Source organism: Copidosoma floridanum, unplaced genomic scaffold (genome assembly GCF_036245765.1).
Source record: "Copidosoma floridanum isolate Cflo_tuat_1 unplaced genomic scaffold, Cflo_Japanese_pri ptg000001l, whole genome shotgun sequence".
Taxonomy (NCBI): domain Eukaryota; kingdom Metazoa; phylum Arthropoda; class Insecta; order Hymenoptera; family Encyrtidae; genus Copidosoma; species Copidosoma floridanum.
The window spans coordinates 22,397,455-22,414,331 of record NW_028321878.1 but is presented as its reverse complement, the minus strand read 5'-3'; the positions used below and the strand labels follow the sequence as shown (position 1 = coordinate 22,414,331).

At 31.1% G+C, this 16,877-nt stretch overlaps 1 protein-coding gene across 1 annotated transcript in view; it reads right to left on the bottom strand.

The window, feature by feature from the left end:
- LOC106638924 (fuzzy planar cell polarity protein-like protein) overlaps positions 1 to 16,877 on the bottom strand; it is a 34,259-nt gene that overhangs the window by 14,845 nt on the left and 2,537 nt on the right. Inside the window, exons 4-5 of the mRNA XM_089592338.1 lie at positions 15,281 to 15,478; positions 12,832 to 13,031 (exon numbers count right to left, since the gene is read on the bottom strand). Of these exons, the coding sequence (XP_089448464.1) occupies positions 12,832 to 13,031; positions 15,281 to 15,478 (398 nt within the window). The remainder of the gene's footprint in view (positions 1 to 12,831; positions 13,032 to 15,280; positions 15,479 to 16,877) is intronic.

The window sequence follows — 16,877 nt, the reverse complement described above, 5'->3', positions numbered from 1 at the left end:
ATGAAAGATAGTCGTGGGGGTAGGTGTCCAGACAATGCTAGAGTATCGCTAACCAGCTGGTCTTGGGTATAGTTAGTTCTTGGGTTAGGTCTTGGGTAGACTTATGAAAAAAGTTGCACAGGAGTTGGTTTCGAACTTTGGCCTCTGAGGTACCCTGCCCGCGACACAAGCACGCTCAACCACTACGCAATGACGAGATGGTGTATACCGCGATACAAATCGTCTTATCATACACTCATATATGATTATCGTCTACACATTGTACCAGTCTTATGATTTTTTTAAATTCATGTTATAATATTAATTATGTAATTTTTCTTAAAAAAATTTTTGTCAATGTATTCAGTTACAATTAATTGTACATGAAACATTAAAAGTATACCTAACGTTGGCACATTTAACATTATTGAAACATTTATTAGAGATCATATGCTTGACTATACACTAAGAAAATATTGCTTACATTACACAAGGTCACGCACAGTTTCTACTAAAAGTCGGTTGCATTCATCTGTCCATTGAGATTCAACTTACAAAAAATTTCTCTCACAGTTAGCGCTATATTTAGGAATTAAAAAAAATCCTCCAATTTTTATAATTTCAAAATACGCTTACAAATTGTTGTTGGCAAAAAAAATTTACATATTTGGAAGCTGCAAAGTTTTTTGAATTTTCTTTTTCATTTTTGTTTTGTAAGAACCAGGACATTTTGAGTGTTTATAAGAAAAAATCAAGACTCCAGAACACGAAGGCTAAATCAGGACTTGTCCTGGGAAACTAGGATGCCTGGTAACCTTAAGTTTGAGTTCCTTCAATAAGAAGACGTTGTCTCGAATGTTGAACGTTTTAATGATTATTTTTTCATAAAAATGCATTTTTTATGTTTTTTTTTTCTTTTAATTTTTCACCATATGTACTCTGAGTTTATTAAATATATTAGTTAATCCAATCGTACGGAATAAGCTGAATCCTAAGAGAAACAATGCCCACTGCAAAGATCTATCAGACTTTGTTGAAAACTTTATAAATACATCCATACAGATAAGATAAAGAGCTTAGAATTTAGTCTGAGCTTACTTAATATCAGTGACCAAGCAAAAACTGAAGTACGCTCAAAAATAACTTATGTTGTAAATCCTAATATTCACAAGAAGACGCATATGAAACTCAAGGATAGATTTTTTGGTAGAAAAATTTTAAAAAACTTTAAATTTTGTGAAAAATAATCCTAAAATTTTGGTGATGAATTCCACCAAGAGTAATAAGGCTGTGCATGTACAAAATGTGTATCGGACAAAAATGCATAAACTTTTAAAGGATAAAAATTAATATAAATCATTGAAACAAAAACCTATTGAAAAACTACATTTAAATGTGCATTGTTTTTTTTTTTTCAAAACTTAACGATAGTAGTTATCTATACAAAAAATTTCATAATATCGAATTGACCCAAATAAACATAACTCTTACCAAATGTTACTGTCCACCTAAAGTTGACAAAAACAAACACTTTTACGTCCCATTATTTCCCAAGTAAATAGTCCCATACATTTTTTATCGAAAATTATATATCAAGAAAGAAAAAGTGCCATTACGGTACCACAATTACATATGAATAATAGTCTCTATTTTGTAACGTTCAAAAAAAATTTTTAAATCACTAAAAGTTAAACTCTTGTTTCTCTTTATGTAACATCCTTGTTTACATGCATACGATGGGATTTTTTTTTAAATAGTTTGAATAGACGTGTGACAAATTCACGGTATCAATTTTGTATTTCATTCGACGAGATGAGAGCATGTACCAAATTGTTATTTATAATACATATTACTTATTTAAGAACCAATATTATTAGTAGACGTTTGCTACCCTAATAGGATATAGTTATAGATGATCTTGAGACCGACTGCTTGGATTACATAAAGCAAAACTTAAACATTGACCCTCACTTATATTTTCGCTTTGTCGATGACACCACTATGTGCTTAAAATCCAATAATATCTACTGTGTTTAACATTGTTTCAATAAATACAGTCAAGATTTAAAATTCACCCATGGAATTTCTTCTAACGATAGTATCAATTTTTCAAATGTAATATAGATTGTAACTACAGACATAAATAATAATATTATCACCAACTGATTTTTTAAGCCCTCAGCCTCTGGAAATATTTTAAATTCTAATTTTAATCAGCCAATATCATTAGGAAGAAATGTTATTTATAATTTAGTAGACCAAGCCATTCTCTTGTCTCATAAAAAATATCATCAATCTACTTTAAAAATCGTTAGGAGTTTACTTTTCAAGAATATTACTCTGCAAAATTAATGACAAGTTAATTTAACTGTATTATCAAAGTAAGAAATAAAGAAAACCATATTACCAATTGTTTAGAAAGTGTATATCATCTTATTTTAAGCCTAACAATATAACAGTTCCTTTTGCCAATCAAAATATATTTTTACAATTAAATAATCTTTACAAACAATATAATTTGAAAGCCACAGCTAAAGTGTTAAATAGTTTTAATAAATTTACAAAGTTGGGTAAGGATTCCACGCTTGATCTTAAACATATAGTAGTTGTTTATAAGTTAAGTTTTAAAAACTGTCGGGCCAAGTACGCAGATGAAACAAAAAGAGAAGCTGAAGAGAGAGTCAATGAATACACGCGAAAATCTAATTTAGAACCTGTAGTATTTAAACATATGAATAATTATAGACATTGAGTTTGACTGGGAAATCGTCAAGATTTTCGATAAAAAGAGTAACAAAAAAAAACTGTTTTTTTCTGAAAGGGCTCACATAAATATAAATAAGAATAGTACTAAAAAACGTTACGACATTCATTTTCTTAATAAGATCCTATCAAATTTTTTTTAATTCTAGTCTATAATATTGAGCTGTATTTATAGAGTTTACTTATTCACTATATTCTACCTGTCTATATGGTACACTACTATGTACGAACATTCTATAAACAATGTTTTCATTTGTTATTAGTCCTTTAATAATGTCCTAGCAATATTACTGTTTGCAATTAGTAGAAATTCAACTGCCAACGGCTACACATTATGAGTAGCTGACTATTGTATACTTATATTGTATATGAAGTTGTTTCGCCAGGTATCAAATGAATGGTGTTCGCGTCTCATTCCAATTTTTTTATAATGTGTAATATTTAATGTGCATGCAGGTGATTTTGCCGTAAGTGTGCCTTCTTTTTATCATCATTTTAGAATAGTCAATTTTCTATTACATATTTAAACATGCTTCTGGCCTGAAATATTATATTACCACCTTTTTTATGAGACATGTCAGTTGTTGGCTTTGTTCTGCCATATAGTGGACTCTAGTACGTATACAATTCTGACATTAGCAGATTGTTACCTATGGCTCTGACCTGTGATACTCTTGCATTGATAGAAAGACAGCTGTGACTCGAAGTATTTAAAAATTATTTAAAAAAAGTCAAACTTATGCCGTGTAAACATTAAAATGGGTAGTTTCACGGTTCAGAAAATAACTCTGCTATGAACTCTGCAATGAAAAGAGCCAGTTACAACTGTAACAAACTTCTTCATTTTGTGACACACCGATTTATGATTTCCTTAAGTATGCGATAGAAGAAATGATAAACAAATAATGGCACAATGTCATTGAGTAATTATATGAAAATAAAATAAAAATTGCATTAATAAGCTATAAAATCGCAAAAAAATAAGTGGAAAAAAAAATTAATGAAATGAAATATGAAAATAAAATAAAAATTGCATTAATAAGCTATAAAATCGCAAAAAAATAAGTGGAAAAAAAAATTAATGAAATGAAATATGAAAATAAAATGAAATAAAATTACAAAAGACATGAATAAATACAACGGAATAAAAAAAAATAAAGTAAAAAAGGGAATGAAAAAAAAAGATTAAATATGAAAATAAAAAAAGGAATTAAATAAAGGAAATACAAAAAAATAAAAAAAATGTATTAAAATGAAATATCAAAAAAAAATAGAACAAGAAATAAAAAAAAAAATTAAAACAAGAAACAAAAAAAAATAATACAAGAAATTAAAAACAAAACCAGGGGGTATAAATGGGTCATGGGACCCACGGTAAGAACTAAGTTCTTTAAACATGACATGAGTATAAAAACACAATTTCTCAGGTAACAAGGGGGTCGCCAGACCCGTAGAAAGAACGAAGCTCTATAAACGTTAGTACTGCATTCATGTAGTTCACTAAACAAAAACTTAAAAAACGAATTAAAGAACAAAATTTAAAAAATAGTTCAGTACTCACGATGGTTGAACTTCGTGAGAACGGCGTGCATAAATACAGTACTCACGAAATTTAACCATCGTGAGTACTGAACTATTTTTTTAATTTTTTTCTTTAATTCGTTTTTTAAGTTTTTGTTTAGTGAACTACATGAATGCAGTACTAACGTTTATAGAGCTTCGTTCTTTCTACGGGTCTGGCGACCCCCTTGTTACCTGAGAAATTGTGTTTTTATACTCATGTCATGTTTAAAGAACTTCGTTCTTACCGTGGGTCCCATGACCCATTTAAACCCCTGGTTTTGTTTTTAATTTCTTGTATTATTTTTTTTTGTTTCTTGTTTTAATTTTTTTTTTTTATTTCTTGTTTTATTTTTTTTTGATATTACATTTTAATACATTTTTTTTATTTTTTTGTATTTCCTTTATTTAATTCCTTTTTTTATTTTCATATTTAATCTCTTTTTTTCATTCCCTTTTTTACTTTATTTCTTTTTATTCCGTTGTATTTATTCATGTCTTTTGTAATTTTATTTCATTTTATTTTCATATTTCATTTCATTAATTTTTTTTTCCACTTATTTTTTTGCGATTTTATAGCTTATTAATGCAATTTGTATTTTATTTTCATATAATTACTCAATGACATTGTGCCATTATTTGTTTATCAAATTCAAAATAAGTACCCTTAAAAACCATTAAAATGATATGAAACTCGAATTCTATTTATATAATGATCTTACATAATTCATTTATAATTGATTTACTCTGAATTACTTTATTTATATAATTATGTGATAATGTAACATAATTTGTTTATCGAATTCGAAATAAGCGCCTCTAAAAACCATTGATACATTCTTTAACTCTATTCCAAGTATTTAGAAAACAAATACAAAAACAATTTATCATAAATCGAATGTATTATCAGTGAATGCATGTAAAAATGGAATATTTCAGTTACGAACCACACCATAAGTACAAGAAATCAAGTTTCTATAAACGGCAGCGCTCGTAGCCGAGTGGGTAAGGTACTGGACTCACATGCAGAAGGTCGAGGGTATCAAAACTCTTGATTGGAAAGTGTGTTTTTTTTTTTTTTTTTTTTTTTTTTTTAGAATTGTAAAAGAAAGAAATTGAAAGTAAAATAAAAATTATTGTGAGAAAATAAAATTGGGAGTGTGAGGGAGAATGGTGGGCAAAGGTGTGTAGAAGAGTAGCGCGGCACGGTTGGCCGATATACATATATAGTGGGGAGAGGGGAAGTGTATAGAGAATAGTCGGTGAGGGGAACGGGGTAAGGGGGGGGAACTTGAGAGGAAAAGGAAACCACTTTCGTTTCAAAAAAAAAAATCTGTCGGTTTTAAAATTCCAGCCCCCCGAGTAACGCGACATAAAGAACTTCGTTCTAAAAATATTCCAGACCTCTAACAGGCACTTACATGTATATCCACATCAATCTTTACTACTCACATAACAGGAAGAACTTTGGCTGTTCAAAATAGAGAAGATTCAAATGATTGATTATAGTTTATTTACTTGGTTCTTATACAAAAATGTATGTGCTTAAAGGCCCTATGTCAACTTTAGTGACTATTTATACCAAAAAACAACGATGTTTCTTACAAAATATGTATTTTTTTTTAAATATACTGAAACTGACATGTTTCAGGGTCACTATATAAATCTGAATCTGGAATCAGTTTAACCCGATCATGTAAGAATTTTTAATAACCTAAAAAACTGAGACCAGTAGCCTCATAAGTAAACTAAATAATCCCTAAGCATCTTAACCCACGTAACTACATAACTGGATTATCCTCAAACTTCACAAAACCCAAAGCCTCGTAACTCAATAACCCCATAGCCGTTAGAAAAAAGTTTTTGATGTATAACACTGAGAGATCCAAATCAATGAAACGTTTCTCGACGTGTAGCAAACCTCATTAACTTGTAACTTCCAAGTGTTACTATCGATAAAGAAATGTTTTTCAAATATTTTTATGCTGAAGCAACTACTCAAGTATTTATTCAAGCATTAACTTGATCATTAGCTTAAGCAATAACTTATCACTTGAGTAAAAGTGACGTATACATATATAAACTAACAAAGATGTTTGGCATGGAGACGTACACAATTGTCCATGTGCACAATGTCAGGGACTCGATAGCGTCACAAGTCCCAAGCAAGAAAAAACAAAGATTTCTTGTCTTGGTACGCCTGCGTGGATCTGTGCTTTCGGTATAGCCTCATTCTTTTACTTTGTGCCGTTAAAGTCACATCGCGTTTACCAAGTGCAGAGAAAAATCTCGCAATGGGAAAAAGGGGACATTCATCTTTAACTTTGGAGGATGACATCAAGAAGAAGCTTGGTAGATTATAGAAGAAATTAAAAAAGATAAAAAAGAAGATGAAACAGAAATGGGTACACGATTATCTTCGACGACACTCTCCTTCTCCAAGAAGCGAGCTCTCATTTGTAACGAGAGAAAGGTCTTGATCCTTGGAGCCAAGTCGGACTAGGCTCCCCCATAATCAATCCTCTAAGAGAAGCTGGACTAGGTCTAATTCTTGAACACCTTCAGTCGATAGACAGGTTAGGCCTGGCTACCGAGCATCTTCAAAGGAGACTCAGAAAAAATCTGACTCTTACGACCTCCTCGCAAAAAATTCGAAAGAAAAACAACAGGCAGATAGAGAGAAAAAACAGCTGGATGATAAGATTCCGCAAGCGTTAGGAAAACGCTTTACGACGAATGAGGTTCACGTTTCTCCAGTACATGAAGACGTTGAGGTTCGTTGGAGAAAAGTTAGCAAAGAGGACATACCGAAAGAAGATTTGAAAGAGATACTGAAGAATTATTCTTGCCCTAAAAATTTCTCGTTTTTTAGCCCTCTAAGACTTAACCTAGAAGTAAAAGCTTCATTACAAGAGCCGGTTATAAACCGCACGGAGAAATTCTGTCACAGCTAAAGGCGGTGCACCGCTGCTGGCAAAAACAGCGTGCGTGGTGGGAGCACAAAACGATGTGCGTAGATAGCAAAAAAAAAAAAAAGAACGGTACGAACGCGCACGTGATTTCGAGCTGCAGATGCACGCTTTTTTCCCCTGCAAGCCACTGGAATTTCGACTGAGTGGCTCTAGTATAGTTCGACACTTATTTATTAATAATAATAATAAATAATAATAAAATAAATTAGGCCCTTCATATCATACCGTAAATAGTTTAATTATTATTGATAACATTAAAATCTTTTAAGTTAACTCTCTTCTTTTAGATAAATTTACTTTAATTTGAAAGGCGAATGATATGTTATAACTTATAATGATTTCCAGGAAGTCTAGTCAAGAAATACTCAGACGTGTTTTTGTTTACAATCCAGAGTGGGAACATGAAGAATGGGCTAAAGGATGGTTGAGAAAAAATCGCACTAGTGATCCAGAAAAACAGGCTTTCTGTTTTGAGCGCAAAAAAAGTTTCCGTGCTCATCTCACTGATTTAAAAACTCATTGCACCAGACAAACACATACAAGACTGGCAGAGCAAATTGATCCAAAGCGACAACCAACAATAGCATCGTTGTGCAAATCTCAAGGAAATAAAGATGCGGCAAGTTCTGCGATCTTCAGTTATCAGCATTTGTGGCTGTGCATACTGCCATTCGAACAATTGATTATTTAAGTGAAATTCTTAAAAATTTAGAGTTAAAAGATATACATTTACACCGTACCAAATGCAACAATTTAATTACACACGTGAGAGCTCCTAATATGCTGTTAGAACTAGTCGATGATGTGGGTGACAGTCCTTTTTCATTTATATTAGATGAATCGAGTGATATTTCTTCGTTTAAGTACCTATGCATTTGTATTAAGTATTATAGTACAAGTTTGAGTAAAATTATAACTGATTATGTAGGAATGATAGAAGTAGAAAGATCAACGCATCGAATGTTATACAGTGCAATAATAGAGTTTTGTAAGATAAACAGTTTTAAAACAGGAAACCTGATTGGCTTAGGAACTGACGGAGGATCAAATTTATGCAAGAAAAAAACTCGGTATTCACTCTTTTAAAAAAAGTTAAAGTAAAATTTATGCTTGGTTTGGTAAAAGTTTGTTTAGAAAGTATCAATACAAAGCCACATGGAATTTGATTAACTTAGAGACTTTAACGGATTCCAGTGCCATTAACAAATTTCATAAATTTTTACCAATGTCAGAAACTAGATGGTTAGTTAGGTATTTTACTGTTACGGTTATTTTAGAGCATTATGACACTTTGAAAACTCATTTTGAATGCGTAGTAAAAAAAGAAAAAGATTGCAATGCTAGATTGCTAAACGAAATGTTACAAGATGAGAAAAATCAGTTGTATCTGTTAATTATTAGGCCAATTTTAGCAGAAATAAACAATACTAATATATCGTTTCAAAAAAACGAATGTGGGCTTGGGTTAAGCGTATAATGATATAGAATGTTTGATTCTTTTTTTGGCTTAAAAAAATATGAAAATAAATTTCAGCACTGGTGGCTTGGATATAGTTTTAGAAAATGTTAATAATATTTTAGCGTTTATCGATGTTCATGATTGTGATTTTGGCATAGAGTACACAAAGTTGCTTAATGCCCTAAGCATTAATAACGAAGCAAAATAAGATATTGAAAACCGTGCATATACTTTTATTAAAAGTCTTCTGCTAGAATCATCAAAAAGATTGCCCGATAATACAGAAATGTATAAAAAATTACGATTTTTATCGCCAACTGTTTGCTTGTTTCATACTTTGAGACCAAAATTTTCTGATTTGCCATTTCAAAACTTCTTTATGGATGCTAAAAAACTTGGATTAACAGAAAATCAATGGAATAAGCTTGTCACAGTAGATTGGATCGCTTTGTACGGTAAAAACGTAGTAGATAGTAGTTATGACTTTTGGCCTGTGGTATATACACATAAAAGTGCTGGAGGTCAACAAATATTTGCAGACTTAGCTATACTTATTCATTGACTCTACTTTCTTTACCGTCAAGTAATGCTGTTGTCGAACGCATTCTTTTTGTAATGAATGCAGTAAAAACTAAATGCCGAAATCGGATATTACTAAAATTGTTAGATTCAATTTTGAGAATTCGAATGAAATTATACTCGCACAAGATTTGCTGTAAAGATTTTGTTCCTTCGCCAGCGATGATCCTTTATTGTAACTATAAGACTGCGTACAATAAGACTTCAGAAACATCTAGTGAACAAAATATCGTAGAAGAAGAGACTGAACTTATAAGTGCATTGCAAGATCATGATGTACCTTGCATCAGTCTACCAGAAAAAAATTAAAATATAAATGAGAAAATTCATAAAAAAATATCCCAAATTTTTTGCCCGTTTAAAAACAAATTTTTTTGATGGGCAAATCTGGGATATTATTTGTGGATTTCTCATATCCATACACATATTGTTATATGTTTCCAAAGAACTCGTTTATTATAATTAGCTTTGTAAGATGTAGATATGACTATAAGATGCATGTAAGATATCCGTGACTATATTTTTTTACAAAAATGCATTAATTCGAAATAAACTTTTATTCATTTAACTGATGATAATTGTAAATTTTATCCATTTTCATTCAGTTGTATCTAAACCTTTCAACATAACCAATTATGTGTGACTTGAATGTTTTTTGTTTAATTAAATTAATTAATAAATAGCAAAACTGTGTGGCGATTTTCATGGCTATTTTTATATTTTGGCGGCGATTTATGGCGATTTTTTAGACACTAGGTGGCGGTGCCTGCTTTTACGGTGTTGGACACACTGGTGCGTGATCTTAGGTTAGTTGGCAAACAAGAGAAAGTGGTGACATGTCTGGCAGCACTGAGTGCTTTATTATCTTCTATGGTTGGTAAAGAAGAAATTAACTGTTTCAAAAATATAGAAATGCTCAATGACTGTTGTCGAATTCTGCTTGGTCTCTTACCAGACGATCCTTGCTTTTGACTAACATTAAGACATCTATGAAAGAGACTCTCAATCAAACACTGATTGACGACGGGCTTTTCGGAAAAAATTTAGACGAGTCTTAAAGCTACTAAAATATTGGAAAGTTCAAGTAAGGATCTTCGTCCGCAAAAGCATATTCCTAAGTTCACGTCAAAAAACTTGAAGGGCCCGCTCCGTCCGAGCAGATAGCAGAAATATCGCGGACCCCAGACGTACGATCGTCAACAACCGAGGACAGCGAGTGGGCAATACAAGCAGACCCAGCAGCATTTGACACATTACCGAAAGCTATTAGAGATCATATTTTTTTTACGCCTTTCCCCCTTTTAGTTTGATACTAAAAGTTTGAAATAAAATAGAAGCAGAAGGATCTAAGGGAACACCAATATTGTTCCAGAATGCCCTGCTCAGCCCTGGTTTCCAATTTTCAACAAGTTATTAGTCATACCGCTAATCATGAGACTAGATATTAATTTTTTACGTTCTTTTAACAGGGAACCTCACCCTCTCTGGTCATAGCTTACCCTGGTGGCAGGACTTTCATTTGGAAGGCGTTCGCGTTGAAGGGAATGTCAGAAGACGCCATCGACATTGCAATTTCTTCAATCTCAGAATTGACGCTCAAACAATATCAAAGACCATTAAAAAGATGGTGGAAATATTACAAGGAATTAAGTATAAACCCTCACTCGTTAAATATGATAGCAATGCAAAACTTTCTTTCAGCATCTGTGAAGGCAGGAGCGTCAGGAGGAACTATTAACTCCAATAGATTAGCTCTAACATTGATTTTTGGTCCAGAGGTGGCACAGGATTACGGGATGAAAAGAATATGCAAAGGTGCGTCCAGAATTCGTTTTCCAAAGCCAAAGTACAATGAAACGTGGAACCCTAAACAAATTTTATCCTTCTTAAGGTGGCTCCTCACTATAAATCCCACAAGAAGTGTAAGCATACTGCAACACAGCTTTTCATTGGCTGTGGAGGTTCTTGACTAAAAATGGATATGTACCTATAGTCCCTTCAAAAAAAGTTCAGTCACATCTACACCGTTGACCTATATCGTACAATACAGTGACCCGAGCAGACGTATGTATACAAAAAGTACATAAGTCAGCCCCGCATTAAATTATTTTCTTAGTTCAGCGTCTCATTTATTTTTATTATAATTACGATTCTCCACATCTCCTATTCATTTTACGTAAAACTTTCTGACCAATTCAAACTACGCAGGCTACCGCTCTTCAGTGTAGCAGACGCCCCACACTTTTCATCTGTTCCAGGACTTGCACAGTTACCTACTATTTTCACAAAATATCCTATAAAACCCATGGTAATGTCCAAGTACCTGAATGTCGTTGGAAAGATTCTGATTTCTTCTATCTGCTACATAGTTTTTTATTAAGAACTACAGCATCTTTGCTGAGATATCATACAACCTGCGCCACCAATTTGATGACCCTCCATAAGAGGCTATGTTACAGAGTCTATTTTCCAGTTAGTTTTTTTTAACAATTTTGGTGGTGACGAGGTCTAAAATTTTGGGAAAAGACTCCTTGCACCTTTAAGAATCATTCTTTAAAATATCATTTAATACTCCAGTGTTTTGATTTAGTGAGGAGCCACCTTAAGTTCGTGGTCTCAGTATGCAGACATCACGCTAGAACAACTTTCGTATAAACTAGTTACTTTGCTGGCGTTAATTACAGCACATCAAATACAAACTCTAGCATTAATAAGCTTAAATAATATTAAAAAATATGACAATAAAATTGAAATAAAAATCTCAGCATCAATAAAGACATCAAAGACAGGAAGAAAACAACCACTGCTAGTAATTCTCTTTTATGAAGATGAGACAATCTGTGCTGCGAGAGCTCTATAGATTTATATGCAAAAAACTAAAGAATTCCGGAAGAACGAACAAGCTTTGTTTATATCTTTTAAAAAGCCGTACAAACCAGCTAGACGGACAAAGGAGTCTAATACTTTTGCAAGATTTTATGATTTGAATGTTATAGAAGATAATACGAATTTTACTTAAACTCTACGTTAAAGATGCAAACCTTTGGTTTTGGAGCTTCTGTATTTTAGAGATCATAAAATTATAAGGTTATGGTTACTTGAATTACAACGCTTGCAGATTATATAGTTTACGTATATGAGGTTATGAAAAATTCTGAATATCGAGTTCAGATTCAGTCACTTCAAAAAACGTAAGGTCAGGTAGCATTGGTTTCTGGAATCGTTTTTTTTCAAATTTTTTTTTTAGAGTTGTGTTACAACGAGAAAATTAACATGTTTAGGTTCCTTTACGCAGTTTTTCATGAAAAATGTAAAAATATCTCCAACATTCCTAAAAAATTAGTAGAATGTTTGACTTTTAAAAAAGGCATTTTGAAGCGTTTGGAAAAATTGTGTTTTATCAGCAGTATTGATTCGTATCCAAGCATTCGTTTCAAAAACATATCTACTATCACTAATACTGTGTTTATGTGTCATCAGTATTAAAAAATTTTGTATAAATTTTTTGGTTTCACTTACCCTAACACTCCAGGATCTACAGACATTGTTGTTGGGAAATTCCGAGGGTAACATTGTTCTGATACTCTCAATGATTCTAGACTGCTTCGCCAACATTGTGTAGCTAGTCTTTCAATCTCATTTAATGTTGGATTAGGACCACAAAGGGCCAAAACTTGGACGTTGTTCACGATATTTACACTGACTAGTCGATATGCTAGCTGAAATGATAATTTTGTATTCATTTGATACGACACTTCGTAAGTAAACGTATCGTCAGTCTGTGGCATGGCAAGGTCTAAAAGTTATGGAATACCTCCCCTGACGAAATAATAATATTATATAGTAATAGTTAAATTTAAATAGTATTAGGTTTGATATACTATCAATAAACAACTTTGTAGTGCAAGAAACCCTCAGTAATTGAAATTGGTCAAAAAGTTTCTGAGATATGACTAACTGGACACCCATACACGTGTACATACGAATACGCACACAAAATTTTTGACCTATTATTTATCCACTAATAAGTTATCTTAGTTGTCAATGTTTTTATCATTTTGAACATTACCTTCTCAAGAAGTGGTTAAGTATTTTAACTTTTTTTCAATATCCATGTACTGACAGCATTAAAATAATAAAGCGCTAATTTTTTTAAACTGAAAACAGTACTATTATTGAAATTTTCAGAAAATTAAAGTACAGCCACTTATTAGGATTCCACGAGCTCTTTTATCTTTAACAAAACGGAATAAATCCGTAGCTTACGATGACTTAGGAAATTTCTATAACCTTTATTACGACTATGAGCATCAATATGTTTGTTTAATAATTAATGATATTCATTATATAAACTGAAGATCTAAAGTCATGTGGTTGAATTGAAAAACATCGGTTATACAGCTGTATGGTACTACTATTCGAAAAAAGACTTAACTGCCTTGCTTTATCTTTGGTAATCAATACACTCTAAACAAAAAGACTTAATTTGGGTGGTAGAAGGACGAAATTTTTAGGATCAAAAGAATAAAATGTGATGTTTATGCTTTTTAAAAGAATAAAATTCTGTTTTTCTACTTTACAAAGAAGGAATAATGCATTTTCTTCTTTTAAAAAGATTGAATTTGTGAATTTAGTCTTTTAGAAAGAATCAATCCACAACTTTAGATATAATAAATACTAAATTGATGGCTTTATTCTTTTTTAAAAGGCAAATTACTTTATTTCGTCTTTCAAAAAAGAGAAATTTTAATTTCCCTTTTGTAAACGACTAAACTTTTTGATTTGCATTTTAAAAAAGACAAATTTTACGAATTTAGTCTTTCTAAAATATTTAATCATAAGTATAAACTTTGAAAAGATGAAAGTTTATCTTTTTGACTTGGATATATATATATATATATATATATATATATATACATACATACATATAGATATGCGTATAGAGATGTCCCAAGTCATAATATAATGGAAAATAAAAAATTAGAAAAACCGCATTTTTCAATAATTTGGGAACTTTTTATTCAAATACTGTGGGGTTTAGGTATATACATCCCAAAAAGGTTTTTGTTTCAAATGTGCCAAAAAACATGAAAGTATCCATTTATGACTAAAAAAATGTTGTTATTAATTCGTTTGAAAAAAATTTGTTGAAACAATACCTGACCATATTTTGGTCTGGCAACATATACTTATTTATGTACAGTAACACATTTTTTAAATGAGATAGCCTCAAAAAATTTTCATCCTAATAATTTTTCCTGTTCAATTTCTGATTTGCCCTGGACTAAAACACTGTTTTAAAAAAAGCTGTTGTAATATTAGCTGTTTTATCAAATGTAAACTCCCAAGACATAAAATTGATTCATTTAAAAAGACTATATTGACTTTAATTCTTTTGTAAAGTATAAAAACAAAATTTCATATTTTAGAAAGATTAAATTTGTTGTTTTTGTCTCTTTAAACTTACAAATTACGCGAATTAATTTTTTGCAGAGGCTAAACTGATATTTGTTCTTTTGTAAAGTATGAATTATAAAATTTTGTCTTATAAAAAGATCGAATTCTATCGTTTCGTCTTTATAAAGAAGAAGTTTTATGATTTAACCTTTTAAAAGTTGAAATCGATTAATTTCGTCTTTATACCGCCCAAATTTAGTCTTTTGGTTTAGAGTGTATAATCAACTTTAACTATTATGTAATTTAACTATTGATATATGATTTAACTATTTTTTATTGCTACAGTTTAATAAAATCAAAACTCGTGACAACAAAAAGCTAAATATAAATTATAGCTTTTCCTGAACTTAAAAAAAATCATTAAATCTCTGTAATAATGATCTGCAGTATCATCTGCATCTTCCTCATCTTTTTTTTAGTCTCAATAATTAGTAGGTTTTGTTTTTCCAAAAAAGGAACTCCTAAAGTACAAAAAAAAAATTTTAATTAAATACAAAAAAATTTAACTTACATTAGGACTTTTATTGGGTAAAAAAATTGGTACATCTTTGGAAGTTGCATTATTTTCAGTGATTATTGCCAGAATAAGTAGTTTTCGTTCAATTGGATCCAATGACCACCAACTCTCTGTAGCTACTGCTAAACAGTCATTAATCAGTAAGCATCCATACAGTGAATCCAAGCATTCTACATAATCTTCCAAACATATCTGTAACAAAATTCATAAGATATAAACCTGTATTTTTATCACTAGTGTTATTAATACTGCTAGCATAAGAAAAAAAATTTTTTTGTTCAAATCTGAGTAAAAAAATTCATCACTAGTATTAATCTACTTTAAAAAAAAAATCAGAAGAGATTGTGTTCAAAGTATTTTCACAATTTTAATAAAAACCATGCTTCAGGCAGTACTTATTATGGAGTCTTCCTCAAGGGCATTCAGTATATCGGCCAGAGTTTCTACCTTACCAACTTCCCTATTTTGATGAATTATTGTTAATAACTAATTATCTAGCTGTTTAAACCCAAACTAACGAGAAGAGCCGTCAAGCTGGTACTTTGAGGAATCAATATAGCCCAAATTCAATGCAATGCGTGAAAAGTTACATTTCATGATCATGAGAGATTGTTTTAATGTGCATAATCTGAAATGTAACTTTTTTCAGAAAGTAATGCACAGAATTATCCGAAATCTTGACAGAGCCTCTAAAATAAAAAGATAAACACCGGTCCTCTCATAGAAAAATATACAGTTCAAATTATGAACTTACTCAGCATATGCAGATTTATAGGTTATGTAATGTCGTTTACGATAAATGTCAATTTTTAAAACTCAATAACTGTAAAACTACGAGAATAGCCGCGTTTTCTTTTTTATTTAAAAGGCCCAGTTCAAATTTCAGATAATTCAATGCATTTCTTTTTGAAAAAAGTTACATTTCAGATTATGCACATTGAAACACTCTTTCATGATCATGAAATGTAACTTTTCCCTCTCACTACGTAACGAATTTGGGTTTTATTGATTCCTCAAAGTACCAACTTTACGGCTCTTCTCATTGTTTTAGGTTTAAACAGCTAGATAATTAGTTATTAACAATAATTCATCAAAATAGGGAAATTGGTAAAGTAGAAACTCCGGCGGATATACTGAATGCCTTTAACAGAAAAACGAAGCTTTGAAAAAAATAATAAAACATTTAATAATATGGCCAACATTATTAGTTATAAACACAATCAACTTAAATATTTAAAAATGAATAAAAACTAAACAATTGAAATGCTTACACCGATTGCAGTACAGATCAATGGAAGTAGATGTGGAGCTTACATAGTTGTTAATGTATATAGTTATAATTAACAATAGGGGTAAATTACCCAACTAATGCATGCTAAAATTTTTGACTGTGCTAAGTTGTTTATAATCAGGTGTTTTTTCTAAAGCTATAACATACGAACCCTCCAGTAACTCCTTACAACAACAAATATCTTTCGATTTTTTTCTTATATTTTGGTAATATAATTTAAAAGAACTTATAATTTGGTAATATAATTTAAAAGAATATTACTTCAAAAAACTTGACTCAGTTTCTGTATCATATGGCCCA